The 16493-nt window shown below is 40.0% G+C and overlaps 1 protein-coding gene across 3 annotated transcripts in view; it reads right to left on the bottom strand.

Moving 5' to 3' along the window:
* Positions 1 to 16493, bottom strand: part of peak1 (pseudopodium-enriched atypical kinase 1) — a 101772-nt gene that overhangs the window by 16360 nt on the left and 68919 nt on the right. For 2 of the 3 annotated variants that reach the window (XM_023955628.2, XM_023955627.2), the window contains exon 4: positions 4390 to 7860. In XM_023955628.2, the coding sequence (XP_023811396.1) occupies positions 4390 to 7727 (3338 nt within the window). In that variant the 5' untranslated portion in view covers positions 7728 to 7860. Of the gene's footprint in view, positions 1 to 4389; positions 7861 to 14675; positions 14827 to 16493 lie in introns of all 3 variants that reach the window. The other variant, XM_078948477.1, reaches the window with a different exon arrangement.

The following is a 16493-nucleotide window of genomic DNA, read 5'->3' on the forward strand; positions in this document are numbered from 1 at the left end:
TGTAGTCTAGAAATAAAAGACACTAAATGAATGTTAAGCGAAGATTTAATGACTGAAAGTCTGACTTTGTTTTTCAGTGGCTTTGTCAGAGCTACAATACGCTTCAGGACAACCACTACCTCATTGCCCATCGCTTTTATTAACACTCAAAAACATAAACCCCAATATCTGCCTCAATATTTGGGCATTTTGAAAACCATCAAATTCCACATATTAATGATGGTCCCCACCTGGACATAAACTGTATGCTAGTTCTAAATGTTTTCTATGATTACAAGAACTAACATAAATACCCAATGCTATGAACTAAGTCCTAGACTCCTAAGAAATGACCTCTAAGGGGTCAAAAAATAAACGTTTTCTGTAATGACCACCTTGGTTTCTCTCAGATTCTTGGTGTAAGATGTCAACGGGTGGAAGCAACTCTGCACTCAGAAAAACTGTCAATGGTTTACAGTTTTCTATAAAACTGCTATTCAAGAGCCTTCTATTTTGCATGAGCAAAACATCAAGAGTGGATCCACACCTTAAGAGGCCCTTGACTGAGAAATGCCTTTTATGGCTGCTGAATGGTTAATGTCAGGACCTGACTTGTTCTGACTCCCAGGAACCGCCTCAGAGCGTTTCACTTTTCTCCCTCTGATCTGTGTTTATAATGTCCAAGCCGAAAAAAATATATACATAAAAAAAAAACATTCTGGAAAACCGCCCTCCACCCAGATGCATCAAACAGGTCACATTGAGGTTCAAGAGTGTTGGGTTTCGGTTCTTACCCACTGTAGTGGCTCACACAGCTCCCCATATGGAAACCCTGAATACAAGTCAAGGGTTAAAATCCCATTCCAGGTCTAAAGGTGCGAGACAGTCGGCTGTGAAGAACAAAAACAGCCTTTTCCTGCATGCCTCTCCTCCGTTTCTTCTTTAAGTATGATCTTCACCTGTTTAAGGTAAGTGTGTGTTTGCCCGCTCTACAGAGCACGCCTACTGCTAACCAATGATAGAAAAAAAGAGGCTCAGCAGAGTTAACCCTTTGTTTACTAACCACAACAGAAATGCATTCACGGTGTGTTCATAAAATTAGAAGATCCCTTTGGCAGTAATGACTCCAGTGATGCAGCAACAGTGATCAGGTAAATCTCTTTATTTTAGATCAGTGCTGACAGAGTATTTAAAAATGAGAATATTTACCCAGACTGTCAAAGCCATCAACACCCTTCTGTTTTTAAAAGCAAAAACCTCACAATAGTCCCTGAAATAGTGGAAACTAACAAAAATAATAATTAAAACGAATAGACATTTCCTGATAATAAACCAATCTCAAGGTGCTTTTGGATTGTTGTAAAGCCAAGACCATAGTAATAATTGACCAGCCGCTGATTTATTTGAAACAGAGAAGGCATTTCTTAGTCGTTTTATAAAAAGTTCAGTTTCTACGGGATGAACTGCATTTTTTCAAGATAAGTTCAAATAACTGGTTGAACCAATCATTTGTTTAACCTTAATCCTACAGTTACTTTTTTCTGATTGTTACCGTATTTTCCAGACTATAAGTCACTCCGGAGTATAAATTGCACCAGCCCAAAAATGCATTATAAAGTAGAAAAAAACACAGATAAGTCGCACTGGACTATAAGTCGCATTTTGACGGGAAATTTATTTGACAAAATCTGAGACCAAGAACTAATAACTTGCACAACCTTATATGACACAATCATAGCAGCCTGTTTATTTCATAATTTCACAGTAATTCTTTTTTGATACTTATTTATTTATTCCTTTCATGAAGCATCATTGGCCAACTAATACTCTGTTTTCATCCTGTATTTGTAGAAACAGTTGTCATTTTTATTGCATTTCTGAATCTATGAAATCATTGGAAAATAGAATATTATGTTTTTAGCCTTCAAGATCTTACTGTAAAAAAACGTTTGCTGATTTTCTGAGTCACTTAACATACTCTTAACACTTCATTTGTGAGGAACATCATCTCTGTTCCTCACAAATGAACATAACAGGAGGGTTAACAATGTATTTATTTCAATTTAGTTCTAATATAAGTCGCATCCCTTGCCAAACTATGAAAAAAAGGGCGACTTATAGTCCGGAAAATACGAAATCCGAAAATATGAAATGGTGACTTGGACTTGTGATATTTTGCTCCATCTATAAACTATTTCAGTTTAGAAGAATCAGGACTTTAATCTTTATTAAACTTCATAAAATTGTAGAATTCTTTGGGGAAATCATGGCAAAACACACAATAGGACAAATATATCTTAAATACCTTTTCTCTCGACCACCGAGAACATCAACCTAACAGATAATTATCACCTTTAAGAGATCGGCTTAATTGTTAATTAATAGATGCAGAACCAGAATATTAAAGACCCACTCTGATCATCTTTTCATTTATTTAAAAAGTGTTCCCAGTGGTCTTTGAACTATGACTATGCTGTTTTTCGCCAAAATAAAAAAACATAATTTCTGAAAAGCGGCATTAGTTCACTCGAAATTTGCCTCAGAGTTTTGGGTGGGACCATTTGCGTGGAGCAAGCCCACCTCCCCTTCCCGTCACCCCTAACAGGGAGTTTTCTGTTACGTGCTCTGCTGCTATCTTACATCCCCTCTCAACCCCAACCAAACATTAATGGCGCAACAAAAATTGCAAAGAATATTTGGAGCTGTCCAGCCGTACAGTTTTGAGCCGCTTGGATGAGGAATACGAAAACATACACGGATCTATTTGTCCACACGTGGATGCATCAGAATGGAGCGGAGCAGGGGGCTTGCAAATCGCCAAGTGGATGTTCTACATCACAAATAAGTTCTTTGTCAAACTTTGCTTCCTGTCTGCTTCTGATTCACAATGATCTGAATAAAGAAATACTCAGAATGCAACTTTGAGTTTAATTTTCTTTATGACAAATGTCACAAGAACATGTTAAAATGTCAATTTTTTTTTACCAATTTACAGCCGTTTTTAGATTACTATTTATTAAATCCCTTTTTACATTTTTAATTGTTTTTAGTCATTTTTGCATAGTATTTTATTGAGCTGATTCAATCACCAGTGTGACAAAAACACCAAAGACAACATTTTCATCAGAGTGGGTCTTCAAACTATTAAACTTATTCAGAACTGGAGTTTGACTACCGCTAACAACAACCAGCTGTATGTCTAAACATTTTATTTACAATGGTCGATAGTTGATAATATTGACTTTTGTATGTTTCATGTATTAAAAATCAACTTAACGTGGTATGCTTTGCTTTGAAGTCTAATTACAGTGGGAGATGAATCAACCGCATAGACCAATAATAAGTTTTACATTTCTGGTATCTAACATTGGATAAACACGTTGTCCACTGCATGCATGTTATGCTAATAAGTAATACACCCAATAGTGTGCTATTAACCAGACATCCACTTCAACAGTATCTAAGGAAAACAGTCCAACGCTCATATCTTTTGCCAACTATCGTCAACCAAGACAGGAGAAGAAAACCTCAGGCAAACGACAGGATGATGAAAAATGAAGCCACAGAAAAAAGAAGAAAAAGTTTGAAAGGAGACAGAATGAGGCCGAGCTCCTGACAGGGAGGATGAGTAAAATATTTAAGAGCCTGCAGATCTCCATACTCAAAGGGGAAAGATGAAGAAGCCGAGAGTAGATTAGGAGTACCTAAATTCAAGAAACACGGAGGGATGGTAGAAAGCAGGAGATGGCATTTATTTGAGCACACTGAAACAACTCTCAGCACAAGTGCAGTGACAGGTGAGAAATAGTACAAAGTTAATATATATGAAACCTGTAAACATGAAAAAATGGATTCTTTCCATAAAAGCTACCGTAAAAGACACTTCACCTTACTTTTTAACTGAAAGTCCACCATCGAAGTCATTAATGGAAACACTAATGCAGGTTTTTCATGTATACGATGAGCTGATTTGACCTTTGCAACTCTAATCTTAACCCGATAGACTGTCATTCATTTCCTTGAAAAAAAAATGTGAATGATACCCCAGCATCAACCCTTTGACACCAGGGATGCTGCCGCAACACCTGAACAACACATACAGTTTTACATACCATAACTCTTCAACCGTTTATGTGAATCAGTTGATTCTGACGTGGAGAAAAGCAGCTTTTCCTATTAGCTTTGCGGCGACATGCAACATATTACTAATGTAAAGTGCTGCATGACGGCACAAAGCCATTTTACTTAGCGACAGAATCTGCTGGAAGCATGTCAATTACGTAAATAGCTGAAGAATAACATTAGAAAGAATTTCAACACTAGAGCTAAAGCTTTGTTGTTAAAGGGTTAATGTCCTATGTTAATACATTTGTTATTGGAATAAATAAAGTAAGTAAAATCTGTAAATACCTGAGGTTCTTGCTGATGAAGTCTCCTCCAACAGTTTCTGAAGACTGCATCTGTTCTGAACCCAAAGATTTTGGTTTGTCACCCCCATCTTGTGTTAGCAGGTCATTGCCCATGCTTCCCTCTACTTGTAGTTGTCCTTCTCCTTCAGTGAAGCTACTGCCAGCATCTGGTTTATATGTGAAAATAATGGTTGACTTCTGACTGGGGTCCTCTGGTTTGGCCTCAGTGAACCAGTTTTGGTGCTGAGCAGGTGGTGGTGGAAGCACATGGATGATGGTACCGTCAAGTCCAAGCAGTTTGCCCTTCTTGTCCTTTTCAGTTTTCTCCTTCTGCTCATCTTCATCTTTACGTCGACGGAAAAAACTCTTGAAGGAGATCCAGCGTTTGGGTTTGGAGCTTTCTGTTGGGACATGCTTTCCTTCTCCACGAGGGTTTGCTTCCCCTTCAATGGGTCGCACTGGAGAACTAGAAGCAACGCCCTTAGTCCAGTTACTGAAGTGTCTCTGCAGTATGTTGGAGGCATGGTAGGGAGAAGATGTAGATCTTGGAGGAGGAAAGGGGGCATTAGGCTCTGATCGGGGGCAGGAGAGGGGAACTGCAGCAGAGGCACTCTGGGATTTGGATAAAACTTTTGAAGGATTGTCCTTCGGTTTGGAGAGGCAACCATCAGTGGAGGAAAAGAGAGTCTTAGGCTGATTAAGGGTCTCCTTAATTGCGTCAGGTGGGAGAGCGTATAGTTCATCAGACGTGGAAGAATTATCATATGTAGAGGGTAACTCAGGAGGGGATTTTGGAGGCTGGATGGAGGCCACAATCTGTGACAGCACAGCACTGGCCTCCTCTCTGTGGCTTCCTACTGTTCTAGTAGAAAAAGATGGGTCTTTATCATCTTCCTTAATGCTAGCAGCATCTCTACCTGTCGTACCTGTTGTGATGGTAACAGTCGGGCTGGATTTAGTACGATCTGCTGTAAGAGTAACAAGAGTATTTGTCGAAGTAGTGAGAGATAAGGGCCCAGTCGTGGAGCTCATTACAGTGTTAGACTCTGTAGTGGTTCTAGATTGCAGATTTGATGCTTTTGATATCATGTCAGGTGCATATTTTGGCTCCTCGAAAGATGCTCGCTCTGATGCTGATGTGCCTCTACCAGAGAGAGATCGTTCTGTTGAAGAGGACTGGACACTCTCAGAGGATCCAATTTCCTCATAGGTGTGGCTGGTCACCCGGCCACCGACCCCTTTCGCCTGTGCCAGCTCGCCATGGAGTCCCAAGAAGCTCTTGTACACAGCAAGGTTGTCATATGCACTTGGATTGATAACTATTGGAACCTTGACAGCATTCTTGGAGCTGCGGGCATAGGCCGGCTCATCTCGAATGATGATAGGAAAAGGAGGCATGCCTGCGTTATTGAAACTGTTGAACTTAATCTCTGATAAATTAGGGGATTTTACAGGCACTGTTCGGGAGGAGGACAATCCGGCAATGGGAGAGGTGGGAGCTGACTTGTGACTGCAAAACTGTGTTGTAACAGAAGGGCCAGAATTATTGCCAGTCACCAGATCGACTCTAGGGATCTTTTGGCGAGGACTCGTGCTTGATGTCCACACCTCCTGGTAGCGTATTATGCCGGTCTTCTTTTGGGGAGATGGAACAATAGGTGCAGGTGATGTTGGAATTATAGAGGTAGATGAGGAAACAGGAGACTTTGGAGAAGGCAGTAGGCTTACAGGAGTGCTGCAGAATAATACTGGGCTGGAAGGCTTTGAAAGGTTTCTTGATTGCAGCGAAGAATCGGTAGTCGGTTCATCTTTATTAGCCATAGATGCCGACACATCTACTACAGTGTATGGCTTGCATATCATTGATTTTTCCAAGTTAACTACACGATATGGTTTAGCTTGTTCCTCTGTGGGACTAAAACTTATAGTAACTGGTTGACCTGGAAGAGCTTGGGGCATTGGCATGCGCTCCCTGCCATCCTGATCCTCTAACCTAATGGCAAGGACAGCTTTGTGTGTTTCAGAAACTTTAAGTGGGCTTGTTGCAACGATGACAGCCTCTGGGTTTGCAGGAGAAGTACAGAGGATAGGCGCATTAGAAGATGTGGGTGAATTGATTCCATTCTTGAGGACACAGTTGGCACTGCTCCCACTGCTAGAGGTTGTTTGTGAATCCTCTGGAAGGGACGATGAAGACTCTGGAGATGTAGTGGACTCTGAATTTGACAAAAATGTACTGTTATGAGTTTCACAAGGTCCATAAGGAAGTATACCTCCGTTGGAGTTCACAGAGGGATAAGCATTTAAGATCTCATCGTAGCTGTCATCATAATCCACAGCACAAATCCTTTGCAGGGAGCGGTTACGGAGTGGGACAGTATTCCATTTTTTCCCTGCAGCAAAGGGAACTGGGGACAAAGTTGCAGCGCGGAAATTTGCGAATCGTGGTTGGCCTCGCATACGGATCTCCATGGCGAGTAACTCTTCGTCGCTTTCATCCCAGCTCTCGTGTTCATTGTCATTTTTCTCAGTATCTTCATCGTCTTCATCCTCATCATATTCATCTTCACTGGAAAACTCTGGGTAGCAGAAGCGACCTCCCTCTGTACTAATGACCTTTGCACTTTCACTTAGAGATACACGCTTTTGAGATGTTCCTCCGCTAACGCTGCTTCCAATGGCCAGACAGCTGGAGGCCGGCAGACCTCTCTCCAAAGACCTTCTATATGAACTGCTGATTCGTCCCCAAAATAAGTCCTTGGATCCAGATAAGTAAGTGGGGCTAGAGCCTAAACCGGCGATTTCCTTAAGGACATCTGTCAGTCCACTGTTGTTATTTCCACTGGGCGTTCTTGGGCTCATTTGTCCATAACCATCAAATTCGTCTGTGCAGTCTTCACCTTCGTTGTTGTTGTTTGCTTCACCGGGCCTCCTACACACTAGCCCGTTGCGATTATGTACAGAAACAGCTGATGTTTTGCTTTGTTTTAATACATTTGGTGGTTGCTGTAGGTTCCCATCTGAATCCAGCCCAGGTGAGGAGTTGTGCACCATCATGGTGGGCTTAACTGCAATGGTTGGTTTCTTGGCCACCGGTGGACGGAAGTTTGCTGAGCGTGCAGTTCCGCTTCCAGCCCTATGGGAGCTGGAGTTAAGATTAGGGTTAGCTTTGGTCCCACAAGGGGGTGGACTTTGGGGCTGATTTGATTGAAGCCTCTGTTCAGAAGGTGGCTTGCCCCCGCCAGTCTGAGCCAGACAGTGCAGACTCTTGGGTTTAAAACAGTTCTTGCACTCGCCCGGTTTCCACACATGCTCAGTGAAGGTGCTGCAGGCTGACATGGCTGCTGGTCTGTGTGGCAGCCTGCTAGGTCAGGACAGGAAAACCCTCCATGTAGCTACACGACACAGAAGGGTACTGCAGAAGAAAGGGCAAAAACGGCTCTCCACTCCAAATCGCCAAAGAAAGGTTGACCTAAAAAAAAAAGAAAAAGAAAGCTTACATTTTAGAAACCAGCTATTTATAATGAACCATTACTTCAAAATACTATTTAATTACCCTTTCTAAAAATTTACAAAGGATAAATTCTTTTATATTGTTACACTTGTAATAAAATCAAGGTAAACATGTCGAAGCATGGCAGAAAAACAGAATATGTATGAAGGAGAGGCAATGACTGAAAAAAGCAGTGTTGCAGAGCCACCATTAGGTGGCAAACTTCGCCTGGTAATCCCTGTTAAAATTCCCCTGTTTAGGTAATCAGCCAGTGAGCACTCATCCTCTTAACACAATAATAGGTTTCTGATTCTTTGCAGACAAAGACGGTGGTTAAGAAAGACCTTTAAGGCTAGTGACAGAAGTTATAAAAGTAGAAGACATGTCCTGTATGATAGTAAACAGTAATGAAAGCATGGAATTAATGCCATTTAGACATCACCAGCACAGTTTTTGGTTAAAAATGTAGGTTATTGTAAAAAGAGGATAAGAAAAACAATTATTTAGCTTTATTTCATGTTTTTATTTCCTTGAACAGGTGTCAGTACATGCAGTATCACTGAAAAACCATTTTGATCTCTATTATCTCTATAATTTAAAAAGAAATGTACAACTTAAGTGTTGTTATGTTGCAAACATGAGTGGATTTTATCCATCATAAGCTTGGCTCAAATTTCAAAGGCACATAGTTGCTCTAAACAGCCCTAAAGCACTTTAGTCGATAACATAAGCACAGGGTGAAAGATGAATCTAGTTTTGGTTACTTCTTTATTTGGCTCAAAAGGTCCCAAATAAAACAAGTGATAGTTTGGTAAAGTAAGCTAAAATATGAATGAGAAAGGTGGGGTTAAATTTCTGTATAATTAGTATGAAGATAAATAATTTACAAAATACTTAGCAAAAGAAGTGTATTTTGAATTTTAAAAATAATTCTCTTGTGGTCATTTCATGATGACCTAAAGAAAAAAATCCACAAAGTGCAATAAGATGGGAAAACAGCCAGACACATTCATTTAAAATGATTAGTTTCATTTGAAAAAATCATTGCAAGAAGATGAAGTTTCCAAACTCTTTTAAGTAAACATTTTTTTTTACGTAACCATTTGTGGAATAAAGCAATGGTCCCCGACCATTTTCAGGCTGCTGACCGGTTTAATGTCATACGATATTTTCACGGACCGGTCTGAATGGGGGTGAAGTTGGCGTTTAATATTTTTTAGCTTCCAGTTTCTGGAAAAAAAAAAAAAGAAAAAAAAAAGAATCACATTAAAATACTACTACACAAAATTTAGTTTAAGAAAAATTTGAAAACATCAAAAGTTTATTTATTGCAGATGACGAGGATTCGGTGAAGGAAAATTGTTGTTTGGAGAAGTTTCTGATTTCTAAAAATTCAATAAAAGCGACTTTACAGTTTTGTTTTGTTTTTTTCCATAGAATGCCATTATAACATTGAGAACTCAACTTGGGCTCAGATCACCTTCAGACCAAATTTTTTTTTCATATTTTGTTTTTAGATATAAATCCTGATTAGTTGCATATTTATTTTTAACACAGAAGCATTTTTTGTGCTAAAGTTTTTTTAACAGCTGCCTTCCTTCTACAAGTTTCCTCAGATCAGAAACATCTTCAGGAGGTTGGCAACTTTTTTTGATTGAACCTAAATTCTCTGTAACATGTTTGCGGCTGGTTAAAACTCAGGCTTTGTGATGAAGATGAAGACGTCAAAGTGGATGCTAACAACAGGATGGTAACTTTAGCTTTTAAGGTGTGATGGATGAGTAAAGCAAAATAAAGTGACACAATCGTAGTAAGACTGGTATTTTCTAAATATAAAAACATCTGAGAATCAGTCACCACGAATCAGGCAGAGCAGAGCAGCTTCTGGCACGTGGGAACAACTGTCTCAATAAATCCATAAGCTGAGGAAGATTCCTGGTTTTGTCTGTAAATACTCTAATTCGGTTTGGTTGCAGGGTTGAACTTTCAAGTGGAAAACATTAATGATAAACAGATGTAAACAAATGCACTTCAAAAAACCTCACAGTCTCCTTTTGATTTTTTCTCCAAAATGCTCTGAAATGAGGCTTTTGCATATATTGTTAAGGTCATTTAGAAATGTTTTCATGTTATTGCAACATGCAAGGATGTACAAAGCTTATATGACTTTTTTATTTTATTATTTTAAAAACCTCATTGGAGGACAAAATGCTCATCAGTTATTAACTTTTTTCTAATGACATACCCTCTACCTCCTATTGATGTTTGATGTGTAAGTCTCCCTAGAGTAGTTTCAGTAAATAAAGGCCTGACTCACTGTTACCACTGTTACCAGGTGCTATTTGGCACCAAGCAGCAGGTGTTATAACATTTCTCTCACCTGGCACAAAACCAGATGGTGTTAGAGGCAATCAGCTCATGGTCATGGTCACAGATCAAGATCCAACAATGAATCTCGAATGACCAACCACTGCTGCGCCAGCCAGGGCAACCACAGAGACTAAGACATCCATCCTTTTTGGTCTTTTTTTATTGTCTCTTCTTTTGATCCTTTTTGGGTTTGTGAGGCATTTTTCTTCTGTGTGAATTCTTTGTTGTTTGTGGATTTTTGTCAGAAAACCACAAGAGCCTGTTTTTAGGCTTTTGTGGGCGTATTGGTCATAGTCATTTACTTCCCCTTACACTGAAATCTGTTCACTAACAGTTGAGTTTTTCACATTAAAATGATCTAGGCCTCCTGAAAGTTTGCAGAGTATTTTCTGATTTGGACTGCTTTCAGGAGTGTTTTCAGGGCAGTCAAAGCTTCTAAACTTCTGACGCTTTTAGAGCTACCACTTAAAAAAAAAAATCCAATAAGCTTGGCTGTTAAGTATATCTGTGACATATGTAGTTAGGGTTTTATATAAACCTTACCAAACATGATTGCTTATAGTTAAGGACTGTCCAGGGTTATGGAGATATGTATTTTAATGTCACCACTGGACAGAGCCTTTCAGGATAAAACCTTTTAGTATAGAACAGTTTAATGTAGGACCGTTTTAGTGTAGAAAATTTTCGTGTAGAACTATTGTGGGTGAAGCCTTTTAGCGTAGAACCATTTAGGGTAGAACCCTTCAGCGTAGAACCTTTATATGGTAATACCTTGTAGCATAAACCAGTTAGAGTAAAACCTTTTAGTGTAGAATGGTTTAGTGTATAACCGTTTAGGGTTGAACGTTTTAGGCATGGGATCTTTAGGGGTAGAACATTTGAGTCCATAGCCTTTTAGGGAAGAACATTTTAGTTTAGAATATTTTAGGATAGAATGTTTTAGAGTAGAACAGTTTAGGGTGGAACCTTTAGAAAGTTTTGAGTAGGGTTCTTAATTGTAGAATATTTTAGGGTAGAACATTTTAGCGTACACGTTTATGAAGAATTTTTTACTGTAGACCTTAGCATTAAAGGTATTAGCGTATAGAACAGGGGTCGGCAACCCATGGCTCCGGAGCCACATGTGGCTCTTTCATCCATCTCTTGTGGCTCCCTGTGACTTTGGAAAATAATGAGTATTTTATAATAATTAAATTTTATTTTAGTTTGTTCATTTTTATGGCATTTCAAAGGCGCTGATGGCTCCGCACGAGCCACGTAAAAAACAGCTTCGTAATGAGCTCGTATTTATCCGGCGAGACCTGCAGAGCTGATAGCAGGAGGAGACACGCGGGGCGGTTTCAATAAACACTCCGATCTTCTGCCGGGAACTTGACGTGCCGTGAGGCAGAGACCAACTCGCTGATGACAGACTGAGAGTTCGCGCCAGCGTTGCCAGACAGAGTCACAGTTTTCCAGCCGAAAAGTCATCTGAAAACCGCTAGACCCAGCCAAAAACCGCCCAACACAGCTTTTTTTGATGTTTTTTGTCGTACTGGACTGATAAAATAAAAGATTTTTCTAAATAAAAGAAAGTTCAGACTAATAATATCATGTGTACAATATTGAATATTTCTTCAGCGGGCCGCCTTCTTTCATTCATTTGCTTAACCCGCTCTATCCCCGCTATAACCTGAGTCCGGCTCTTTCATCCTTGTGCGGCGCTGGAGCGGAGCGCGGGGGAAACAAATCTCAGCTGCAGAGGATGTGAACAGGTGAACAGGTAGAGAGGAAAAGCAGGTAAAGAGGCAGAGGAGGGGCTTTGGCTTCAAACTCTGTCAGAGAGATGCAAACACGGGCGTCAGATTGAGACGCAGCTTTCCCTGCAGGAGTTGAAGCAGAGACTTTCTCTGGGATGATTTTATAAACCCAAACATGGAAACATGATTTCCAAGTAGAACTCTTCAAAATAATAAACCTGATCTCTCCACATTCTCAGTGTCTACCATGCATTGATTAACACATTCCTCCATGCAGCAGCGATCAGACCACAACCAGTAGCTCCTCCCACATGCGGCCGCGGTATCATCCTTTAAAGAACACAATGTGCATTTGCAGCGACGTATGCTTCAGACGATGTCCGATTGGCCAATCTACATGTCAATCAAGTCCCGTACTTCTCAGTGAGGATTTTGATTGGCTGGTGGATTTTAAAGAAGTACTTTTTTTTTATATAATCTTTTCTGGCCCGCGATCTACACTCATGTCATTGAAGATCGACCGGTCGATCGCGATCGACGTAATGAGCACCCTTGAATAATATATACATGCATAATATATATGATGATATCAAAACGGGTTGTGGCTCCAGGTGCTTTCTTTTTTATTAGGGGCGGTCCCAAATGGCTCTTTGAGTAAAAAAGGTTGCCGACCCCTGGCATAGAAGGTTTTTCTGTAGAATCTTTTAGCGTAGGAGAGTTTTAGCATTGAAGAATTAAAACAAAACTTCATGGAGGATGGTGGTACCTTGCAGGAGTCACTGAATGTCACACCTTAGATGAAACACATTCTTTTTGCACCAGAGTTAAATTTTAACTCTTTATAAACCAGACTTTAGCTCCAGTGTCGATACTTTTTCGACTACCGTAATTCTTCAACTGATAACGCAATTAATGTAATTCCAGTGGATTCTGAAGCAGAAACAAGCAGTCATGTAATATTTTTAATTAGTCATGTGTTGCATATCGGTTCAAAGCTGATATGAAAAGCCACTTGTCTCTGTGCCAGAATAGGCTGATTCATGTTAATTACAAAAACGGTCGAAGAGTTACAGTCGGTCAAAGAGCGTGTTTTATTTGGGTGTAACCAGTAACATCTCCGGTGTTAAAGAGGTAAGTCAACTACTGTTCACGCTTTGTGTAATTCCATACATAATTTGTCTTCTTATATCAGCAGAACACAAGGCAAGATATCAGACATTGTGGTTTCCCTGCTTCGGCCGATGACGACTCGGGTTGTTTGTGTGGTTGTCCATACAGCTTTGGAAGTCTACCACAGAGAACAGTGCCTTTGTGTTGCAGCGCTGACCAGTTTAAAATAACGTATAAATTACAGGCAGCACTTCCTGCTGGGACATAGCTTAAGCAATGAAAGAGGATAAATCTCTCACCCTTAGCTATGTGGTCAGCAAAGGGTCATTTAGAAGTTCCTGCTTCATTGTGCCTTACCCTGGGTGGAGTGTTTATACTGTAACCTCTGACTGTACAGGATCTGACGTGCCAGACTTCCAGGCTGACTCACAGGTCATATCAATATCACACCTAATAGTGAGTCAGACTTCTACTATGACCTAATAATTTCATTCTCCAAAAGCCATTATTATAAAACACCATCTTGCAGGAGACAATAGTATTGTCCAGGCAGAAAAGTTATTAAGCAAATGCAATTTAAGTATTTCTACCTAAAATGTTTTTTTAACTCTTTGAAGTAGATTCTTGAATTATTATTATATATCTTTTTTGTCTTTACCCTTTCACACCTATTCTATACCTTGCTTGGTTGCACAAGAGCACAAGACACCAAAGCTAAATTCCTTGTATATAAACCATACCTGTCCAATAAATCTGATTCTGAAAGTGTGGAAAAACGTTTCAAGAAAGAAGACCATATGCCCTGGCACCATGACTCAACTGTCAGACGTCACCTGGATGAAAAAGAATCTTATTTGACGCTATAAAACATGACAAAAAACAAATTTAAATTAGCCATTTCTGACTAAAATCGAACCTCAACAATTTTTTTTATAGGTTATCCATGCCTGTGAGTATATAAAGCTGTTCATTTAGTCAGCACTGTATGTTTGGGTCGACCAAGCGTAAGCATAAGGCCCATGGAAAATTCCATCATATGCTAGCATCAAGCTAGCGGATTTTGGCTTTACTGATGGAATGCGTTAGGTCACCGGAAAAGGAAAGGCATAAAAGATCAAGATCTTCTACTTTAATGTATTGATTATTGATCTATTAAACTTGGATAGAGTCAAAAAATGTATCAACCCAGCACTACTGCAGACTGAATGTTGATTGTGGAAAAACCTGATCTAAGCACAAAAATTGTTCCAATGATGAACTGCAGCAACATTTTTATAATAAGGCAAAATTTCTCCACACTGTGGGTATAATGCTGCACATTGCTTTGTATACCGCTTGTAAATTCTCTATTTTCCTATCATTTGCTAGAAAGAAAAATCCTTTCTAATAGAGGAAACAACTTAGCGATAATAAAATAGCATTGGATTAGAGGACGAGTCTAGAAAACCAAGCTTTTTCACATCCAAACTGTGAATGTTTTTTCTCCTTTATTCATCCTCTACCCAAGGCTCCTATTGTCTGTCTGTGTCCCATCAGTTCTAGTTCAGTGGACTGACAAGCTGGGAATGTACTGACCCTGAAGAAGATGAAACATTATGGTAGCCGTCCAGGACAAACTTTAAAGATGTCAAGGTGTGTTCAGCCTCTTTTCCGTTAGAGTCAAAGTGAAGCGCCATCTCTCCCGGAGCTCTTTTCCACATCATCCTCCACATGCTTAAAGCTGATCCTGATTGTAGAGGACACACGTGTGGAAGAAAGTATGGCTGAGAAGGGTGTGGAGTGACTCAATAAGGTTTGACAAGATAATCTAAGTGGTGGGAACATCTGATGCAGGAGAATGTAATCATGTATAAAAAATATTTTTTACAGTGTGAGCAACAAGGCAACCAGACAGGTTTTTTGTTGACTTTGAAAATCAACTAGGGTTGGTATGCAAGATGGAGAAAGCCCCCCTTAACACTATCAACTTTCAGTTTTTACCTTCAAAGAAACAAACAAGTTTATTTGGTAAACAGATCCAGTAAGGAGATCATAGTAGCTACTCAAAACCTGGATCCCATGACAGGCACAGTAAAGCCCTCAATGAATATTGCCTTTGGTCGAATGTAAAACAGGAAGTCTGTGTTTAGCTAAACAATTGGCTGCAAACAACAAAGAAAAACAAAACGGCTAATCAAGTTATATTGGTAAATTACATATACAGTGGTGGACAAAATTGTTGGTACCCCTCAGTCAAAGAAAGTCCACAATGCTCACTGAAATGACGTGAAATGTTCAAAAGTAACAAAAAATTTATTAATTGTTGCAAAACCTTTTGAGGCAATCGCTGCAATTAAACGGTTTCTGTATTTGTCAATGAGCCTTCTGCACCTGTTGACAGGTATTTTGGCCCACTCCTCATGAGCAAACTGCTCCAGTTGTCTCAGGTTTGACGGGTGTCTTCTCCAAATGGCATGTTTCAGCTCCTTCCACAGATGTTCAATGGGATTCAGATCTGGGCTCATGGAAGGCCACTTCAGAATTGTCCAAGGCTTTTCTCTTAGCCATTCTTGGGGTTTTTTAGCTGTGTGTTTTGGATCGTTGTCCTGTTGGAAGACCCATGACCTGCGACTGAGACCAAGCTTTCTGACACTAGGCAGCACATTTCTATCCAGAATGCCTTGATAATCTTGAGATTTCATTTTATCTTGCACAACTTCAAGACACCCTGTGGCAGATGCAACAAAGCAGCCCCAAAACAGAACTGAGCCTCCTCCATGTTTCACAGTAGGGACAGTGTTCTTTTGGTTGTGTGCTTCATGTTTGAGTCTATGAACATAGAGCTGATGTGCCTTACCAAAAAGCTCCAGTTTTTTCTCATCTGTCCAAAGGACATTTTCCCAGAAGCTTTGTGGCTTGTCAACATGCATTTTTGCAAATTCCAGTCTCAACAGTGATGTCCTCCTTGGTCGTCTCCCATGAAGTCCACTCTGGTTCAAACAACGACGACTGGTGCGATCTGACACTGATGTACCTTTATCTAGAAGTTTACCTTTAATGTCTTTGGAGGTTGTTCTGGGCTCTTTGGATACAGTTCCAACTATCCGTCTCCTCAATTTGTCATCAATTTTCCTCTTCCGGCCACGTCCAGGGAGGTCGGCTACTGTCCCGTGGGTCTTAAACTTCTGAATAATATGTGCCACTGTCATCACAGGAACTTCAAGCTGCTTAGAGATGGTTTTATAGCCTTTACCTTTATGTTTGTCTATAATTTTGTTCCTAATGTCCTGGGACAGTTCTCTCCTTGGCTTTCTGCTGTCCATGTTCAGTGTGGGACACACCTTTTCACCAAACAGCAACGTGACTATTTGTCAACCTTTTAAATTGACAGACTGACTTGATTATGGGTTTGAA

The sequence above is a fragment of the Oryzias latipes genome, chromosome 6, assembly GCF_053564925.1.
Source record: "Oryzias latipes strain Hd-rR chromosome 6, Olatipes_Hd-rR_3.1".
NCBI lineage: Eukaryota > Metazoa > Chordata > Actinopteri > Beloniformes > Adrianichthyidae > Oryzias > Oryzias latipes.